The 21,227-nt window shown below is 41.5% G+C and overlaps 1 protein-coding gene across 2 annotated transcripts in view; it reads left to right on the forward strand.

The window, feature by feature from the left end:
• LOC147679712 (reticulon-4 receptor-like) overlaps window positions 1–21,227 on the forward strand; it is a 783,809-nt gene that overhangs the window by 553,689 nt on the left and 208,893 nt on the right. For both annotated transcript variants that reach the window (XM_086943282.1, XM_086943283.1), the window contains one exon: window positions 20,953–21,073. In XM_086943282.1, the coding sequence (XP_086799408.1) occupies window positions 20,953–21,073 (121 nt within the window). The remainder of the gene's footprint in view (window positions 1–20,952; window positions 21,074–21,227) is intronic.

A 21,227-nucleotide genomic window follows, 5' to 3' on the forward strand; every position in this document is an offset into this window, starting at 1 on the left:
AATTCCCATTCAGTCCTAGGGGCCTAGGAATGAATAGGAAGCCATTCCTTAAGTGCGACTCACAATTTACGCATCGCAATTAAGGAATGTGTAGGAATCGCTATTTTTTTTAGCGATTCCTACATGCATAGGCTTTTGCGATTCCATAATTCGATTTGTTAATAATCGCAATTAATGAATCGCAAAAGTCTACCATGTTGCATGTGCCCCATTGTCTTCTTACTGCCTCCAAAGACAGGCTGGAAAGTCCCTTTGTGTAGTGGTTGCCAGCACGTCCTACCTACCCCCCTGTGATTTCCTCTCCTCACTTGGTGACTGTGTGAAAAGAACCAAAATCGCGTAGCACACAGTGGTACCGTGTGAGTTGGCAGGTCTGTAACTATGACATTGGTCCCTGTCCTTATAGAGAGCATACGATCCAGAGTCAGAGAAATACAGTTGTAGAGATTAAAAAACTGATCTGCTGGTGTTGGTCATCTTGTGTATATTCCTGACTGAAGCGCAGAAGCCACTGTGCAGGGGAGGCCATTTGGTTAGGAACATACTTTTTGGAGAACATAAGCCTGGGACATCATAGGGGTCTGTCGCAAGACAGATTTCCACAATGAATTTATATATTTATTTATTTTATTTATTTATTTTCTAAACTTCTAGAGCGCAAACAAATACCACGAATGGTGTCTCGGCGCTGGGCAGACAGAGAGGCACTTCCTGTGCATTATTGAGTGAATAACCAGGTCTTCACTTGCTTTCTGAAGAGCAGCAGTGAAGAGCTGTTTTTTATGTGATGGGGCAAGGAGTTCCAGAGCCTCGAGGCGGCCACCAAGAAGCGTCTGTCTCCCCAAGTGACTGTTCTGAATGGAATAAGGAGCAAAGTTGACTTGAACAATTCTGGTTATATTTAGGAAGGGACATTTTTTCCTTTTATTCTTCCTGGTGATATTGATACCCTACATCCTTCAACGTCTGCATCACTCATTTTCTATATATATATATAACAATTCTTTATTATGTTTTCTGAAATTTGAGACTTAATCATTCAAACGGTGTACACCTTAGGTACAAAGGAAATAAATACATTTATATTTCTAGTGACTGTAAAGCACTTGCAAGGATTTATTTATTATTTATTTATAAAGATAAAGGCATGAAATTTAGAACCAAGGTTTAGTCTGCAGTCACTACCACTCTAAAGCCTTATAATATGCATACTCAACAGAAGGAATGCCCAGAGTACATCAACGAATTCCTTTCTAAAGAGGGAGGATATGATTCTGTCTTACAAAGTACATTTAGGCGACCCTCCAAGCTATGAGTTACTACTTTCACGTTCAGGGACAGCTTTACGAAGGGAAGCCAAATATTCTTGAAGATACTTGTCTGGTCTAACATTCAATATATAATTTGATCATGAGAAGCTGTTACAACCATGCCTTGAATCCAGTCAGATTGTGTTGGTGGGGTTTTGTGCTTCCATCACCTCAGGATCTCAAGTGTTGCTACAGCCAATACTATGTCAATCCAATGATTTGTGTGACCGGTGATATCGGGCACATTTGGAGTGCTGTCAAGAAAGATCAGTCCTGCATTGGGCTGTAGGTTAAGATTGACACGAGAATATGTGGAGGAAATGGTAACCTGCAGGTTGGTGAATGGTTTGAGTTCAGTATTCTATAGCAATTGATCGAGTGTGAGGGTACCGCAGTCTGACTATGCCACCCAGTGTATTGTGTGTCCATTTATTTGAATAGGCTCACCGCCACCCATCCACCAGTTTACATGTTATCTCATGGTCTGGTGGCCAGTCCCTTGGCGTCCCCAGGGTGTTGCCTATTAAAAAGGCACTGCAATGGGAACATCAAAGCATTTTCCTGCATGGCATATACAGTAAAGTCCATGCCATTTAGGAAAGGGGGTACATGCAGACAGGAGGGTACACCATGTGCCCCCCTGCATGCATACCATGACCTGAGAGAACTAGGGGCCCAGTAGGGCCCCCTAAGTATCCTCACCTCTACCCTTTTCATGGCAGGCTCACCATCATCAAATGGGTGGATGTCAGGAAACTCATAATATGCTTGACGGTACCACAGCGGCACAGCCAGCATTTTGCGGCCCTCAGACCGCTACTCCACTGCCAGGGATCACAGATCCCTGGCAGTTGCAGCAGTCTCATTGTGGTCCAACTGCAGTACTTGTAATCCAGCAGTCAGACCACTGGTGCGGCAGTCCACGGCTGCCACCGCACCGCAAGTTTGGCGGTCCTATGGATTGCCACACTCATAATCGGGCCCTAAGTCAGAAGGTAAAATCTTTTATTCAGGACAAACCAATGGTGTATCAGACCCAAGTCCATCATGGTCTGCCTGAAATCGCACCTAGGTTACGGTCTACCACTTCCATAGACCATCATTAGTGATTAGTATTTTTTAAAACTTCATATGTTTGGTTCCCTTATTGTATTCTTGGTGTTTGGTGTCATTTTGTTCAATAAAATGTACTCTATTATTCTAATTTCGATTAGGATTTTTATTGTTTGGTGTTTTGACTTTATTACTCTTTCGACACTGCATACATAGTTTATACATTTCCCTAAGTTAAGTCTGTCTGCTTGTACCATAGCTACCAGGGGGTTAAGCTTGGGTTTTACCCTGACAAGTTAGTGTTCTTATTCCCTGAGGATGGGCTTTCACCAACTCAAAATAATACTTCACTTTCTTACAAGAATGAAAACTAAATTGTTAATATCTTGCACCTTTCACATAGTTGTGAAAGCTCTGGTTCAATATCCACACATTCATATAGCCACAATCCACACAACACAAGGTATACTACAGCCTTCTTATTACAACCATGCTTACCAGGCATTTACTTTTTCAAACTATTGTCATGTTTTTCATGAGATTACTTTGTCCATCACTCAGTACAAAGAAATTCTACACTGTTATTTTTGTGAGGGTGAAAAAGGGAGACCTGACAGGTTTTCCATTGCCAAGTCTCAAAGAGAGATAGGGCACAACATGAGCTTTTAGCTGGCATGGGTGGCAAATTTACTTAAATTTTTAGGAGAAAAAAAATCTCCCTTGCCTAAGGATAGTGCATGGAGAGGAAACAAATAAGTGTCTACGATTGCCCTTCTTTTCAAAATGCGGACAGGGCAGCTGTCCAGCTGTGAACCGTTTTAGGCCTCTTACACCCAGACAGGTGCGCAAAGCCCATTGGGTTCGAACGGTTTCAGCCCCCCCCCCCCCCCCCCCCGACGTGTGGGTCAGCCCGGGCTGAGACCGCTTCCCAGGCACACACTCCACTGCACCAGAGTACTTCATAGGTCTTTCAAAGACCATTTGTTTGTTAATGAGGCTTTGTTGTTTTTCACCCCTTAGAATCCCTGCATCTCCTCTCTGCCTATGGCTGGAAGAATCAGCCTCTCTTCGAAGTTTTTTCTTAACCCTTCCCGAAATTTGGCTTTAGTTGTGCCTCTACACTCAGACCTCTTTCACTTTGTTTTTCACATCTCTTTGCCTTTGCGCACAGAGCAGCAGGGCAGTTAACAGCTTTCCAACCCTCTTTCGCCCTAACTTTTTTGAGTGTGAAGAGAGTTAGGGCAGCTTCCGCTGTCTCAATCCACTTTTCCATAGGAAAATGTGACACAGAGGAGTCAATTTGACAATTGCTTTGCTAAAAAAGTCATACATTTGTCGAAATAGAATTCCACATTTTTAAATAATATAGGTAATATAGAATATGTGAATCTCATAAAGTTCTGCTCCCTGTAAACCATCACTCCGGAACTAAAATGAAGCCAATGGAAAACCCCTAGGCAAGTTTCGTGGATGTCAGCACTTTACTTCTTGAGTTTAATATGCATTGGGAATTTGTGCCCACACAAATGGGAAATCAAAACCAAAAGAGACACTGGAACACTTTCAAAAAGAGTTAAACTGCTGTAATTTATACAAACTTTATTTAACTAGAAGTTTTCTTTTTACAGAAATCCCAAATCACCCAACCTTAATTGGTAATTTCTTAACTTTTCAGCTGAGTATGAGGACCGGCAGGAAGCATTCAGTGCAGCAGCATTTTTCTAACAATTTTGCTGACTAGCTTTTGGCTGTTGTAATTGTCAGCCATCCCCTGGGTCTTTCTTCTGATGAGTCTAGCATCCATGTCCCTAATTGCATTTTTCTTTCAAAAAGTGTCTAAACATACCTCGCTCTGCCTTTATACATGCTTCTAACTTTTCATTATAGGAGTGATGCCCTCTGTGACCAAAGGCAACTTAGAGGAGCACACGTAATACATATGCTGCATATTGATGCACGGACGTCACTTTTCCAAAATAAAAGGGCTAACAGAAGTGGCCAGTCAATATTAGTGCCTAACGTGGGCCGGTGATTACAGAGCTCAAGTTTCCCAGTTCCATGCATTAGTAGGTCATCCTGTCCGGATTTTGTTTGGTATCCTGGATTTGTAGTCTTTTGGTCTTGTTTTAAATCCGGATTTCAATTCCCAGACGTGAATGCTGAACCAGGACTGGATAAGCTACTCTTGTATGGAACTGGGAAACGTCTCAGCTCTGTGGTTGCAGGTGAGTGGGAAAGATCACTCCATTTGGAAGACTGGGGATTATTTTTCTTCATCGTACTTCAATCTAGGGTTTGCTCCTTCTACCCCTGGCTACAACTGACTGATGACCCACTTGGTATCGCCTAATGGCTCTCTAAAATCTTTACAGAATTCTAGAACTCTCGATCAGATGAGAAAATATTATGAAAGCTGTCAAAGCTTGCCTTGCAAACATTCAAGCTTCTCTATTCTAACAATATTTGGCAATGCTCATAGGTCTGCATTTAAGATGTTTCTTTCAAATTACACCTGCATCAAACTCCCTCGAGTATTAATTTCTTCCCTTTGATGTGCCTCCGGTATTGTTTCACCCAATTACATTAGTTTTGAGGTTAACACGTCATTTGCACAAAGAGCCAACTTACATTCCTATCCCCTATCCTCATTGAGTCTCAGATAACACTATTACAGGTGCAACTCGGTGCAGGAATGACTTACAGAACAGCTACAGCAGAGCACACACTAAATCCAATTCTGTGAAAGCAAATCACTAACCACTGGGTCACTGACAGCTGTTTGCCCTTCTACCTAACCTTAACACATGGAAAACGTAGGTAAGAATCAGCGTTTTCTCTATTTACCCAACTCGTACCTTTCCATATCAATGTGCCTTTCTAATTTTATTTTTGCTCTGTCATTTATCGTGGACTCGGTGGCAAGAAGCAGAGAGTCATTGTATTGCACTGAAGCACCTTGAATATGAAGTGTTGCACATAGAGCTGAACAGTGTGTAGTGTCTGGTGAAGAGGCAGTAATCCGTGATTGGTAAACAATTAGACAGCATGCCCGTGCCCTTCGGTAACTATAACTCACACTCCCTCCATGTACAGTTTTCTTATCAATAACTTTTACTGCCAATATTGCAGTGATGTTATGAATGATGTCATAAAAGATGTCATGCGTGATGAAATATGTGGGGTAATTAGCAGTGCATGGTGAGGGAGCGAGTTATAGTTACTTAACATGACTAAAACTGGAAAATGTCATTGGTTTTTAGAGTTTAAAATGTTATATTGTTACTGAACAATAATGTTATTTTAACCTTTTGTTTTTTTCAGTGAATTTCTAAGTTTTCAAAAATGTAAAGTAATAATAAATTACCATACGTACATCCAACCTCGCTACACACAGCCTTTGGCCGTGCATGGCAGAGAGGGGTGGGGGGGAGGTTGGTCGCAAGACCTGCGGCCTACTCTTTGCATGCAGCCAATCCCATTGCGCGCACAGCCTTTGGCCATGCGTGATGGGGGATTGGTCGCGCAGGCCAGATCCTGTGACCAACCCCCCAAAGGAAGTCAACACATCCCCCAGGGCCATTTTTTTTAAAAAGGGGAGGGGGTCACATGACCCCCTCCCCGAACACATTATGGTCCTGGGGATCCCACCCCCCAGGGCTAGATATAATTCAAAGGGGGGGGGGGCGTGTGGTCCCCCTACCTGAGCCTCATTAGGCCGTGAGGACTCCATTCTCCAGGGTCTTATATATTTTAAAGGGGAGGGTAGCCATGTGAACCCTCTCCTCTCACTTTATAAGGCCCTGGGGACCCCATCCCCTTTTTTTAATTTAGGGGAAGGGAGCTACATGGGCCCCTCCCCAAGCCTTATTAGGCCCTGGTGAGCCAATAACCCAGGGCTGATTTTTTTTAATAAGGGGAGGGGTCCACCCCTCCTGAGCAATATTAGGCCCTAGGGACCTCAAACTTCAGGGCCACTAACTACTATAATGGGGAGAGGGCAGTGTGGCCCCCCTTCCTGGGCCTTATTAGGCCATGGGGACCCCATCTTCCAGTGCAGTTTTTTTAAACTAAAGGTGAAGGGGACTCATGGTACCCCCTCCCAAAAGGCATTATTGGCCTGGGGACCCTGTCCTCAGAGCCCTCATTATTTGGAGGTGGTTACCCTGGTGCTCACCCTGAGAACCCACCATATACTCACTGAGGCCCACAGGGGAGCCCCAAGGCCGGCATTGCTACTACACAGAGGGAGCAGCTACTAAAGCTGCTACTTCTGGGTGGGGGTAATATTTAATTCTGTTTCCCTTCCCACATCAGTGTGGGCAGGGAAACAGACCAAAAATCTGCTTCAACTGGAGGGATCATTTTTAAAGCTTCCGCCAGCTGGGAACAGACTTTGTATTTGCTCCTGCATGGCGGCAGTGTTGTAAATGCTTTCCCTGCCGTGTTGGTGAGGGCACAGAAACTATGTCTCGGTGGTGAGCTCCCCGGGACATAACTAATGAGCCATCCCTGGCTGATGGGGTTCCCTGGGTCATTATTCTACTAAAGGCTTAAGGTTGGGGATCACGCAGCCCCCCTCCCTTTTCTAAAGTTTAGCAGCACCAGGGGTGGGGTCCCAAGAGCTTTTGGAGGCTTGGGGGGGCACGTGGCACCCATCCCCCCAAAAATATGTCGGCCCCAAAGATGGGCTCTCCAGGGATCAACGCGGCCTTTGGAGGGGGCAGTGTACCCTCCTAGCCCTCAAAAATACATCAGGCCGCAGGGGAGGGTGTCCCCAGGGCCGAAAATGGCCCAGGGAGTTGGGCTGCATGCCCTGAAAAATACATCAGACTCTAGCGGATGGGGTTCCCAAGGTCAAAATCATTTTGGGCAGGAGGGCTGCATGCTCAACACCCCCTAAATAATTAAATGGGCCTGGGGATGTAGTCCCTGGGACCAAAATGAGCCTTGGAGGGGGGCAAATGTGCCCCTTCCCAAAATACAAATACATCATGCCCTGTTGGACCCTGGCCCACCCCAGGGTTTTTTAAAGAAACAAATGCAGGAGCTCCAGCTTGTTTTTTTTTTCTTTTTTTTTAATAGATCCACGGTTCCTCCACAAATTTATGGCAACATTTTTTGAAAAAATGTTTTTGGGCCCAGGCGGGGTCCCACCACCAGGCTTAGGAGGACAGGGTATCCCTACCCTGCCCCCTTTGGATTTTTTTAAAACTTTTTTTTATGACTCAGGACTGAGTCCCAAGTCCTAAAATGGCAGCCACCACTTCCTGGTTGAGGTGGTGGCAGCCAATCAGATCTCAGCTTGAGATATGTCAGGATCCGCGGAGCTCCGTGTTCCTATATTTGCAGAGCTTTTGAGCATTAATTGCTCAAAAACTACTGAACAGATTTACACCAAAATACAAAAAGCACTCCTTCTGGGCCAAGATCTAGCTTTCTGCCTAATTTAGTGTAAATCAGTTTCGGCTGTTGCTGTGTCTAACGTTCCTATGAATGTTCACTCCGAAATTTTACATGCGCAAACTAGTCAAAATCTTTTGGGAAGATTGCAGCACTTTGGAGGTCATTCCCATCTTGCCTATGTGACGGTTTCATTTATTTCCGCATTTTTTTTAATCCTCTGCTTCTGTACTTTCTAAAAACTCTTAGTGAATACTTTAGGGCACCAGAAATGTAGAGAAACGCTATTTTATCTTCAGCTACTAAACAGCCAAGATGTATATTTTAGCATCAGTATGTTTCTCAACACTGCAGTAAGATGTTGGAAACCTACAGAAGGTTAGACCCCTGGGTGTGATTTTCTCTCTCATATTTTAACAAACAACGCATTCCCACTGCAATATTTACAGAATGTATTACTGCTTGATTTTTATTTTGTGTTTTATCTTGTGATATAGCTGATATAATTTTTGAAACAGATTGGTTGATAATGTATTGTATCGATTTTACAAGGCTTTTAGATGTTTGCATGTTTTAACTGGATGTTTTTAATATACTTGATTTTGTTTTATGGACACATTTTACAGCATAAATATCATTGACTTGATTTGACTAGTCAGAATGTAGTACTTTCTAAAGAAAAATTGTGGAAATTCATCAAATGAGGCCAACATTATTAGCAACACAAAAATGCATATCCTATGACTACCCAGTGGTAACTGCCACTGGACTATATATATATATATATCTTGTAGAGTGAAACGCGTCATCCTTAATAAACAACGTCTTCCCTGTTTTCCACTGTGGATTTACTTTTTTGAGGCTCGTGTGAACTGCCGGTTACGAGGTACTTTGAGGTCCCGACCGTTGGTTCCGATATCTATCCGGAACCTGGACTGTTATATATATATATATATATATTTTTTTTTTTACACTGACGAAGCCTTGAGCGAAACGCGTCTGTCGGGGGTGCTGGGGGGTTTGGAAATAAAATAATCTAAAGATCACGACATCGGAGTGCTTGCCGTTTCTTTCCAAACACTACAGTTTGGGAGCGTGTGGCAATATATATATATATATATATATATATATATACATATATATATATATATATATATATATATATATATATATATATATATTTATTACCTACTGGCGGTAGCCAGTAGGTATATATAGTTAGGACCTAGTTTCCATAGGAAATCCCCAACATTCTATTGGGATTAACTTTGGCGCTGGTTGATGAATTTTCGCAAATTTCTCAAAGAAGATGGCTCGCTCCGCTCCTCTCCTTCCCTGAAAGTTTGGGGGGGATTAATCAAGTGGGGGCTGAGAAAAAAGGGGGGTCCCAAAACGTGTTTTCCCCATGTTAATTTCCATAGGACCTTTAGACACGGCTACAGCTTGAACCACTGAAGGGAATTACACCAAACTTTTCAAAATGGTAGTGTCTGGTACGCAGATCACGCTTTTGGTAAAATAGTGTAAATCCCTCCAGTAGTTCCTGAGAAAATTAGAAGAGGAATCAATTATATATCTATAAGCGCGCACAGTGCGCGCACCCCGCGATTTTTCGCGATTTTTTTTGGGGGGGGGGTTTGGGGGGCTTCTCTCTTTTATTTTAATGTATTTAATTTAATTTCGAGGGTGCCCACCCCCCGTTTTGCCCCCCGAGATCACCGCCGCGGCCCGAGCTGCCTTAAGATGGCCGCCGCCTGGTTGTGGGCGGGGCCGGGAGGTCGTGGTTTCCGCTTCGATGTCCGGTCTTATCTGAGGGGCAACAGTCAGCACTGCATTCAGTTCAGCATCTTCATTTGCATGGAGCCCTCAAACGGAGGTCGGGATGGGCTGGCCACACAGGAGGAACACAGGCTCAGAGGTGTGTTTAAAGAGACCTCGCCTACTGAGGAAGCAGGGTTGAGAATAAACATTTTGGCACTGTTGGCTTTGAAGCAGTTACTAATTGAAGCGGGAGAACAAGTCGCGAGGCATAGACCTGGATGAATGCATAACTGCGACTGCCTAGCTACGGCCGCGACTGAAAAGAGGGCCGTTCAAAAAGGCGACATCACTTCTCACAGGCCAGAGCACAGGAAATAGGTAGAGTGGCCGATGAGAGGCATGAAAGATTTCAACGCCGGAAATAGGTCCAATACAACATCGCCTGGGACGGCCCCAATCGCTGCAACCGATTGGCTTCAGATTGTAGTTTATAGCAGTTCTTCTGTTTCAGCGCCATGGTGCCGGGTTATACAAAAAGCCGGATATGACCATTTTTAGGCCTGTGCTATTTTGCCTAATGTGCTATTTATCACCCACTGCACATTAAAAAGTGAGCTTTTTGCCTATTTTTCAGTAATATTTGTATGTTGTCCAGGACCGTGGGCAAGAAGAACCACATTGCAAAACACAGAAGGGTGCTAATTGGCACCTGTTCGTACTTTCTTGATAATAGTTGACAACGTCTAATTATTCGTTATTGCTGGATAAATCGGCAAAGACTAAGAACAAACAACAGGTCAATTTATAGCACAGCCTTTCGAACAATTATGCAACACTGTGCTTAACAGTACCTGGGGTGCAACCTGTGATTTGCCTGAAACCTTCTGTCAGTCTAAGCTGTTAGCAGCAAGTGGAATCGTTGAACTTTTACTTTCATTTTTAAGACACAAAGATGCCCTTAACAAATCACAAAAGTTGTTGGTGGCTATCAAGCCAGCACTTGATGGGGTTATGCTATTTGGCAGGTGCGCACAAGTAAAAAAATATCATAATCGGGGCATTTATGAAAGCAGGTCACAACTGCATATGAAAGACTCACAATAACATGTTTCTTTTTCATGAGAAACCAGCAACATAGGTAAACGACCTGTTATCTAACCGTGCTGGGTGAGAAGATAGGGAGCATTGGAAATTTGTTGAGTTCGTCACCAAAACGTACTGACGCATTTACAGTGGGGGTATTCATGCACAAATGTATGCACCATGCACTTCTGGCTAGAATGTATGTGGAGTTGAAAATATCAAGTTGTGCTGGGCCCTGAAATCCAAGAATGCAGTCAGCCATATTTGCCAAATGGCGACATGTAATAAATGTAACTTTCAGTCAGCTTTGACTTGTCAACAAATGACTTTAAGCACGCTGGCACTAGAAGTCTCACTTTCTCGTCACAAGCGCTAGCCTGCAACTCCCAGCATGTTTAGTGCCTGCCATTGGTTAAAGCTGAAAGTCACCTTCATAGCATCTAGCCAATTGACCACTATCAATCTGATGACAGTAATTCAAGCGGTTTCCTTTACGAACAAATAAGGGCAGTTTTTAAATTGTAAAGACACGCTGTATGAGTATTTTCGCAAGGTAGGGGATACTGCATGCATTTGTGTTTGCCGTTGGCAATGTTTGTGGTGATATCAGGGAAATCATCAGTAATAAAAACCGGACTACTTGGCGATAAAACACGTCCACAAACTGCTGAAAACCCAGCCAAACACTGCTCTGTGAGACCAGCCCATAAGGCATTTCCTCATTGCCCTACAGCCCAGTCTGAGCCCGACCCAGCCCTACCTTAAAAAAAATTCAGAAGCGCTAGCCGCAAGCGCCTGGTCCTTCTCTAAGATTTACCATCCATTAATAGTTGGAAGTGACTTTTTACAGCACCTGAACTAGGCCTGCAACTATTAAACAGATGATTGGCGTGGGACTAAGAAGGTGAGAGTTTTCTAAGAGTGGAGTGGCCAAAGAAGCCTGCCAACTATGAATTCTTAGCCAGAGGCGTGGCTTATGTAAATAGGGCGTGGCCTACACATACAAAGATGTGCCTGATATAACCAAGGCTGTGGCTGGAACAATGTGATCTGAAATACTGTACTTGACACATCATGCCACCTTAGCAGTGTTTGTGTGCCTCTTTGTATGTTTTATGTTAATGCGCTCAAACATCACGGGCTCAGTGTGCTGCCAGAGCTATAATTAACTGTAAAACAGTGCCACCGCGTGGTTCTAATGGATTCTGCATGCAATGAACCACACACCCTGATTTACATTTGTGAGGGCAATAGCGTCCTCAGCACCAGCTTCTCCATACTGGGAATGTTAATGTTAAGATTTATCAATTGATTCACAGGAGGTATGTGTACAGCAAGTGAGATAGAATAATAACGCACCGCGGATTGTCTTAAAGGGAAACTAAAGCAGAATTGAAATGTTATGACGCTATATATATATATATATATATATATATATATATATATATATATATATATATATATATATATATATATATATATATATATATATATATATTGTCCACCAAAGTGCCCGAAAGCTTTTGAAAGCGCACACTTGGCAAGCTGAACCTTCCGGTTATTTTTTCAAGGCAGAGGCTTGCGCTGATGTTCCTTTGGATTATGTTAGTTAGACCTGACGCGTTTCATGGCTGCTGCCAATCATCAGAGGTCGCTTAGTGAAAGACTCGTGCAGGCAGTTCTGGTTACATTCATGCCACGCCCTCAGAGGACTGCTCGATGTTCACAATTTTTTTTTGCAAAACCACAATGTGATGCCTCTGTTTCCAAAACCTTTGCAAATTCACTGAAAAAACCATAGGTTTCAGGCCTTATTCAGGTAGGAATTGGCATTTAAAAAACCTTTGAAATTCACTGAAAAAACCATAGGTTTTAGGCCTTATATAGTTAGGAATTAACATATAAAAAACCATTGAAATTCACTGAAAAAACCATAGGTTTTAGGCCTTATATAGTTAGGAATTAGCATTTAAAAAACCTTGACAATTCACTGAAAAAACCATAGGTTTCAGGCCTTATATAGTTAGGAATTAACATATAAAAAATCATTGAAATTCCTCCTATATAGTTAGCTGGACATTTTATTGATATAAAACCAATGAAATTCCACATATAGTTAGTTGCACTAACTATATATTTCGCGCATCCGCAATCCAATGCTGATGATGTCACATATTGCATCATTCATGACATGGTCAGTGACATCACTGATGACATCACTGATGACATCTCAAATGACATCACTGATGACATCATCCAGTGTCTGTGTGTTTTTGTAAAGTTTAAATATGTTTTACATATTGAAGAATGAGTGGATGTATAAGAGTATGGATGAAGGATTTGATTGTATAAGTGAGTAATTATGTGTTAGTATATCTGTGAAAATGTAAGCTGTTCTGTGTTTAACTGTATAGATGAAGAAATCAAAGTGTGATTGATTCTTTACAGGACTGACTAGGTGTGTGAATAACTCCATGGATGAGTGGCAGTGTGTGAGTGTCTGCATAGGTGTATGAGTGCATATGATAGTGTTGTAATGATGAGTGACTGTATGTACGAGTGACCTTATGGGTGAATGAATGAATGTGTGTGTAGACGTAGGAATCAGTGAGTGCGTATGTAGTAAATGGTATTCGTGTGTCAATAGTTTCAAAAATGATATTCTGTATTTTACACTAGGTGTAACAGAGGTTATATTAGAGTGTAAGGAGGTGCATTGTATTATCATATGAAGTATATCATCAGTGATGTGATCATTGATGTTAAATGAGATGTCATCAGTGATGTCATCAGTGATGTCATTTGAGATGTCATCAGTGATGTCATCAGTGATGTCACTGACCATGTCATGAATGATGTAATATGTGACATCATCAGCATTGGATTGCGGATGCGCGAAATATATAGTTAGTGCAACTAACTATATGTGGAATTTCATTGGTTTTATATCAATAAAATGTCCAGCTAACTATATAGGAGGAATTTCAATTGTTTTTTATATGTTAATTCCTAACTATATAAGGCCTTAAACCTATGGTTTTTTCAGTGAATTTTCAAGGTTTTTTAAATGCTAATGCCTAACTATATAAGGCCTAAAACCTATGGTTTTTCAGTGAATATATATATATATATATATATATATATATATATATATATATATATATATATATATATATATACACAAAAATGTGGAGTTAAGAAGAATAGAAAATCTACACTTGGCTATACATACTTTACAATATTGTAATATTTGTTGCCGATATGGTGACATCAATCAGGGCATGAGGGGGGGATCCAAGCCAGATTTCCAAGCTATGCATATAAAATTATTTTATAAATATTTACTATAAATGGGAATAATTTTGCATATTCAGTGACAATTCAGAAAATCTGGCATGGGTCTCACTCTCTTGGTCAGGCTGAGGGCACCCTTTCATCAGGAAAAAACACAGCACTTTAGTCAAAAATTTCAAATGAATAAATAGGTAATCCAAGGGCATCTGAGCCAGATGGCAAACTGAGGTCTTGATGTCGCCATGCAAATGGCATTCCTCACAGTGGCAACCTGCGAATGTAGTTTATCTGGCTCAAAGAGCAAACAAGGCCTCACCTGTTCAGCAACCTGAGACCCAAAGAACAAAACCTCTTGAAACTAATATGCCACAGCTCCCGAAACCATGCATTTCTGTTGTTCGCGCTTCCTTTTCTCCTCCCTGTCTCGGTCTCTTTGTATTTTCAGCCCCTGATCTTTGAATGGACTTCATTGTATAGTGCGGTTTGTGAGATCTATGTTCTACCAAAGACCAGTATTATCACATTAACATGCAAATGTGCTTCAGGCTATTTGTACTTCGTTTGAAGCTTTTTGTATAGTTTTTGATGTACATTGGAGTGTCAAGTTGCTCTTTGTGACCGGTGAATGGTTCTTTTCCCTTTTTGCCAGTTAGATTCTGTTGAGTAGATGGCTCATATTCATTTGGAGACATATCAGTTTATTAAGTTCATGTTTAAAATATGCAATGAAGTACTTAACAAATAGTAATATCTGTAGGTATGTTTCTTGCTATTTATATTCTCCAGGCTACTGTCTAGAGTCCAAATACCAGACTGAAACTTGAGTATTTATTTCAACAGTATCAGTGAGATGTTGCTAATGGGTTTGAATGAAGCACATAATGAAATGTGAGGTCTGTAGTTAAAGTATTAAATAACTTGGCCAAATAACACTGCAGAGGTACAACCAGTGCTTACGTGGTGGGCATAGAACCCCTTTTAAGGGACTGGTAATTATATTTCGGCATTGAACTTTAAACCAAAGCAACATGGCACAAAATGGACAAAAAAACGGGTAGAAAATATAGGAAAACGTTGAAAATAAGAGTAAGCTGGGATCAAAAAGAGCCTTCATTAAACTGGGATAAAGAGGCAGAAACAGTAAGGCAGGGGAAGAAAGAGGCTTAGGGTGCAAGCAAGTATATGCAGCTCTGTTATTCCACAAGCCTGGCATCCAACAGTAGCAGAATCCTATGAACAAACCTTTGGCTCCGCAATTACAGTATTGCAAATTAAGAGTTGGGTACAATATTCCTTTTGCAGTTAACAATGCATGCTCTATATCTCTGTTCTCTGAACTAAAATATTATAAATCTTCATCGGACAAAGGTGTCAAACGTATCTGCCCACAAAAGAATCTTCATTGGGAGTGAATTTGGAATTCCTCCCTCTCTGAGCTTTCCCGCCTAAAGTCAAGAGCTTCACCAAAACTTTGTTCAAACGCTAACCGGCCTTGTGGAGTCGATCTTGGCCACAGTTGGCTGCCTTTCAATGCTGAAGACTTTTGACTTCATTTCAGAGACTAAGTTAGAACATAAAACGTATGACCAGGACAAACCTGACTTCTGTATCTGACCTGCTCTCCTTCACAGATGGCCTTACATCGTGCCTAGGTACTGGTCAAACACAACTATCACAAAAAGAGCCCACAGGTACAGAACAAGGGTCTGAAGGGCATTTGGACTGTATCAATCATGCTCGGGAGGGGGATCCCTTTTAAGGGCAGTTTCCCTCACACACTCACAACGTGGCTATTCTCCAAGGCGTATCCGTGGTGCTTGTTATCTGGCTTATTTTGATCTTTTTCTTTAGGCGCCTTGATGCCTCCGGGCTTATTTGTGCGTTACAAGACCTCCTCCATTCCATTTCATTCCACACTAAAGGTGTCATGCTTCATCATAGGGGTGCCTCCTCGCAACTAGAGCCTAGTCTTGACGTGGGCTACAACCCCCTCGCTGCGAGGGAGTAGCAGAGAGATGTTTTATATTGGTAAGGAGTGTCATTCTAAAACCCTATGCAAATGTGGTGTGTTGTGAGTAAAGTGCAGCGCTAAAGTGAATGTAGTTAAAACTGGCTACAAGGTTAGCTTATAACAAGCTTTATTCAGCTACCTTGTGACAGGATTAAAAACAAATAGCTAGTAATGTAACTGCCGACATTAGAGGCAGTTGCATTAGAGTACGATCAACATGTTTTGGCCTTGGGTCCTATCAAGGTGTCATGGCCTTCATCAGGATCAACAAATAGCTACTGCAATTAGTGAATGAATGCAACAATCAATGGGTGTGAAAGTAACAAAAACTGTGGTATATAATACTGAACCAGTGGTCCTATAGTTCAGTAGATTCACCGATGAAACCCACATAGGTTTGAAAATTCACCTTATCTGTCAGGGCTATTAGCCAAAGGTATACACGTCATCCCAACCGCTCAACATGAGCGTGGGTGCAGGGATCGTATGTCCAACCGACTGGGCAAACACAACCAGATGACTGTGATTGACTCTGAATGCTTTTTTACACTATTTTCATTTAAAACTGTAGAAATTCACATCTCCAATTCACTTTATTGGATTTTTTTCCTGTTTTGTTCTTTAAATTATTCTCTATTTTATGAATTTGAGTGTTATTTTTAGGGTGTTGTGTTTTCTACTTTAACTGTTTTGGTAACTCTAAATGTTTTTCATATTTTCTTAAACTGAGCATGTCTGCTTCACACCATAGCTACCAGAAGTTGAGCTCAGATTTAAATTACAGAAATATTTACTGAACTTAAAAGAATAGCAACATTACTTGTGGGAGGCTACCACCCACCTTAAACAAATAATCCACTTTCTCACACCCACAAACTCACAGGTTTATGGGTTTTAACTAATTTATGCAGGAATATCTGTCCCAGAATGTCCCCCATCCATCCATGGCGTTAGATTAGTATAGAGGTACTAATACAGATTGTTGCTGTCATATGGCTTATAAACAAATCCGTTTACAAGTGCAAATCAAAGCAAGTTTTATAAATGCCAAACATAGTTTACCCTCAAATTAAGTTATCTGCACACACAAATTCAAATTAGTTGCATAACTAACTCTTTGAATCCAGACCATGTGTTCTATATTTAATTTATTGAGATCCAGTTTATTGCTCCCTTCAGCAAAACAGTCCACACATACCCTTACAAGCATTTACATTCACTGAAACCCAATATTTTAATGTGTACTGATTTAAATGAGCTGAGAAAACATCTAAATATATCCACGTGGGGGTGGACTAACACACAATCATTAATTAGGCCTGGAATTGAAAAGTATTCCTTTAATTGTTTTTTAAATCATCTGGATTTAATTATTTTTGCAGACCTTTGCAAGTAATGCTTGGTGAGACTTCAGCAACAGGCACCAAAGAATTAAGATTTTAATTGAATTTAGTCAGGCAACAGCCTGCGTATTGTTAATTTGGCATTTGAATAATCGAATGATGCTTGAAAGCATTGTTTCTGCAACATCCAGCCACTCAGCCCTGTTTGCAAAAAATGTCAAGTCTGCCGCCGCTAAATGGAACAAGCGTAATAAATGATACCAGACGCGCCCCACTTCAGTCCGAGGACATCGCACTTGCACATGCGGTATTATACAACAAAATGGAACATTATGTGTGACTGGTGGAGAATTGTTTTTTCAACCTAGGTTTCATTGCGCCCCATATCATCACTCTGAACCTTCACAAGCCTACAGGAGGGCAATTGAGGTAGCACAGAAGGGATTCCAGTAGAGCGCTAATGGCTCATTGAGCTATATGTCTGTGCAACATTTCTGGATGCAGACTTTTGTTTTTAAAGTTGTCCAAGCCTGTGGCTCCTATTTAGCCAGAGGGAACGTTTCTACATTTCTTGATTGATAGCGATCAGGGCTTAATTTGTTCTGGTGGTGGAGGTGGTGGGCGCCAGCACTTATATTGGGGAACCTGGTATTACTATTTATAATCAGATTTTATCGCAGAGCAAAAAAGAGAAAAGTTGAAAAGGGAGAAAGAATGAGGAAGAGAAAGATCGGAAAACCATTGGCAACATCTTAACCAGCACAATAACTCCCAACAGCAACAGAGTATTTAAACACGTGCCATCACTGAACCATCTTACTACTACGGATCTACAGTCAATAAAATGTGGCCATATTCCGGGCTCAGGAGCACCCTAACCTACCATAACCAACTGGGACTCAGTAACAACCCAAGATGCAATCCTCAAAGAGGCTACAAACTTTGAGGACTGGGGCATTGAGCTAGAGCCCATACAACCTCAGAAATACCCATATGTTCTAACAGCACCCCCTGACCTCCTCCCAGAGGAAGCATATTGAAGCAGGGAGCCTGGGGAGCTACCCACGATTGGTTAGTTGGGTCCATGGCGGAATCTAACCCCCTAAGGATCCATTGCAGTTCAACGCACTGATCGATCAGGTGGCAATCTGCAGCACAGTCCCTGGAGGGATCAATGCAGCCGCCAAGGGCCAGCAATTTCAACACTGTTTCCTAGCACAATGGAAACTTTCCCCTCACACCATCCACGTATCCACAGACAAGCAACCCAGCATCAAAAGCTCAATTTTCAATCATCAACTGGAGACATGGTTGTGAACCCCACAACAATATATGGATTCCATTAAATCATCCACCCAGCTACGCAACGAAGCTTTTTCAGGCGGCCCTCGGGGGCCTCTCGATCTTCCTAAAGCAAGGAGACATAGTGTCAACTTCCATTCCTACGCAAGACCATAGGGACCTGCATGCTCTATCAATAGAAGGCCTAAAATGTGGTCGGAAGACCTTCTCCTTGCTCCTCAATTGGTATTTGAATCCTCGCAAATCCTCCAAAGCAAGCACCATGGGGTCACTGTGCAAGAGTAAAATAGAAATTATTGAAAATCATCCAACCCACGAAATTGTGTTAGCAGGGGACTTTAACACCAAATACCTGGGTCAATATAAACATGCAGTAAAAAAGTCCAATGAACAAACCCAATTCAACGACCTGCTATCCGCATTCAGGTTAACTTCGACAGACAAGATATAGCCAAACATAGGAAACGAGATCCCCCACACGTTCAAAAAACATTCTACTATTGATTACATGTTCATGTCAAACTACTTAACAATCTCCAAAGTTTTGACATTGTAACCCATGGAGTAAGTGATCACAACCCTTTGGTCAGAAACCTGAACCTAAAACTCCAGATAGCTGATACTGGCCAGGTGCTAGATCTCTCAAAAAGAGATGAATTACACAACTTAGGAGAATCAAGTGGCACCCTCACCAACTGCCCCAGGTGACCAAATGGCACGAGGACGGGACATCTCAATGCACAGGCACTTTACCTGGGTCATCATTTTTCGGATGGAGCACCGAGGAAGCAGAGGAGAGGAGGAGGACCGCAATATAAGGTCCTTTGAGGGGCAGTGGGGCGATTGGAACTGGTCTCAGAGCGCAAGTCTAAATAAAACATGAAAATAAGCTCTGAGTGAAAGGAATGAACTTAGTAACTTGCACTCTACTCGAACTTTCGACCCTTTTAGCCTGGGCTGATTCTGCACTACGGTCATTGGACTTTATGATGTACAAAAGTTTTTTTTTTAAGTAACTTTATTACTGTATTGTAATGGTTTTAATTTACTTATGCAAGAAATAAATGAATGCAAAAAATAATGGCAAAAGGAAAAAGTAGGGACAAAAAAGAACCTGCAAAGTGAGCTACTGTCTGGAAGTTTAATGTGGTAAAAATAGAGGTATAAGGTGGAATCAAGAATGGACAGCCTTTATATTCTGCAACCCCAGCATTGAGCAAAGAAAACCTCAATCCAGTCAAGGTGAGATGGGTTGGTTAGATAAGTTTCCTCGGCCCCTGAATGGCTCTTGTACACCCTCTACTTTAATTTTGCATTACAGGGCCCTCCAGCCTAGAGAGAAGGCCAATGTGCTAGAGGAATGGAATACTGTGTTGGGAATATAGGGTTCCCAGATTATCTAAACCAAAATATCCACAACGTTAGTAAATGTAAGTTTAGATTTACCATACATAACTCTACATATATGTACCTTAACAATATTCAAAGTATGTAGATGTGGAGATAAGAACAGTAAATCTATACTTACCTACATATAGGCATCCCCTCAATATTTGGTAACCGGATATTCAAGACTACAACTTGCAGGGAGACTGCAGGGGACTTCTCGGGGGATATATTCTAGAGTTTTTTGGGAGTAACTGGGCCAAGCTAGGGCTGAGTGTTTGTGGTTGTGTCTCCATATTAGCTTGCACTTAGGATAAGCTATTTTCTTATGCCATTGCTTTTGCCTTTATTGTTGTTTGTAAGGTGTGTGTGCTTTGAGTAAAATACCTTAAATTGGTAGCACACAACTACATATATGCAATATACATGCATGCATACCTACACACATTCATGCATACATACATATGTAAGTAAACCGGTAAATGCTAAGATATCACTTTACAATGTTGTCATGAGAAAATAGGGAGCCAAGCTAAAATTACAAACTTCTGAGCATCTCATGATCGAGTTATGCAAAATCTTACAAATAAGTGGATTATATGACATGAAACGAATCTAGAAGACACAGACGGCTTACCATTGAAACAAGCCTTGAATCTAATTAATAAAATTAACAATTATGCTATTTTGGTCCTTGACTGGATTACCAATAGTATTTGAAATTAACAGATACTAAATAGTGCTAGCAAACTGCATACAATGTTCGAGAAGTAATTAATGTGTTTAAACATTATTGAATATTAAAGTGGCAGTTTTTAATCTGAAGACCAGTCATATGTTCTTTTTAAACCATGTCACCGTGCACATTATAGTGTTTGTTTTGGGGTGTGTTATGGTTTTATGGAAATACTGAAAGTAGTAGCAACAACAACTAAAACAAAGTGATGAAGAACAACAACTCGAGCCCTTTCTAATAGATTGTTCTTCTGGTTTTTTTTTCCTTTGACAGAGAGATGAGACAAGGACAACATTTCCCATAATTCCCAGCCAAGTTGGACCAGCAACCAAAATGAGATCAACGAGCCATTCTGCATACAGTGACTTCTGTACTCCTCCCCCTGGAACTCTGGGTAATAATTATTTGGTTACATTGGCGGTGCTTTCATGTAGATGTCAGAAATAAATACATGAATTTTCCAAATTACACGCTCTTGGAAATTGCTTTGCTGTTAGGAATGGGCACAACGTTTGTCTTACAGCCTCATTCAAGCACGGTCACCTGTG

The sequence above is a fragment of the Lissotriton vulgaris genome, chromosome 11, assembly GCF_964263255.1.
Source record: "Lissotriton vulgaris chromosome 11, aLisVul1.2, whole genome shotgun sequence".
Lineage (NCBI taxonomy): Eukaryota > Metazoa > Chordata > Amphibia > Caudata > Salamandridae > Lissotriton > Lissotriton vulgaris.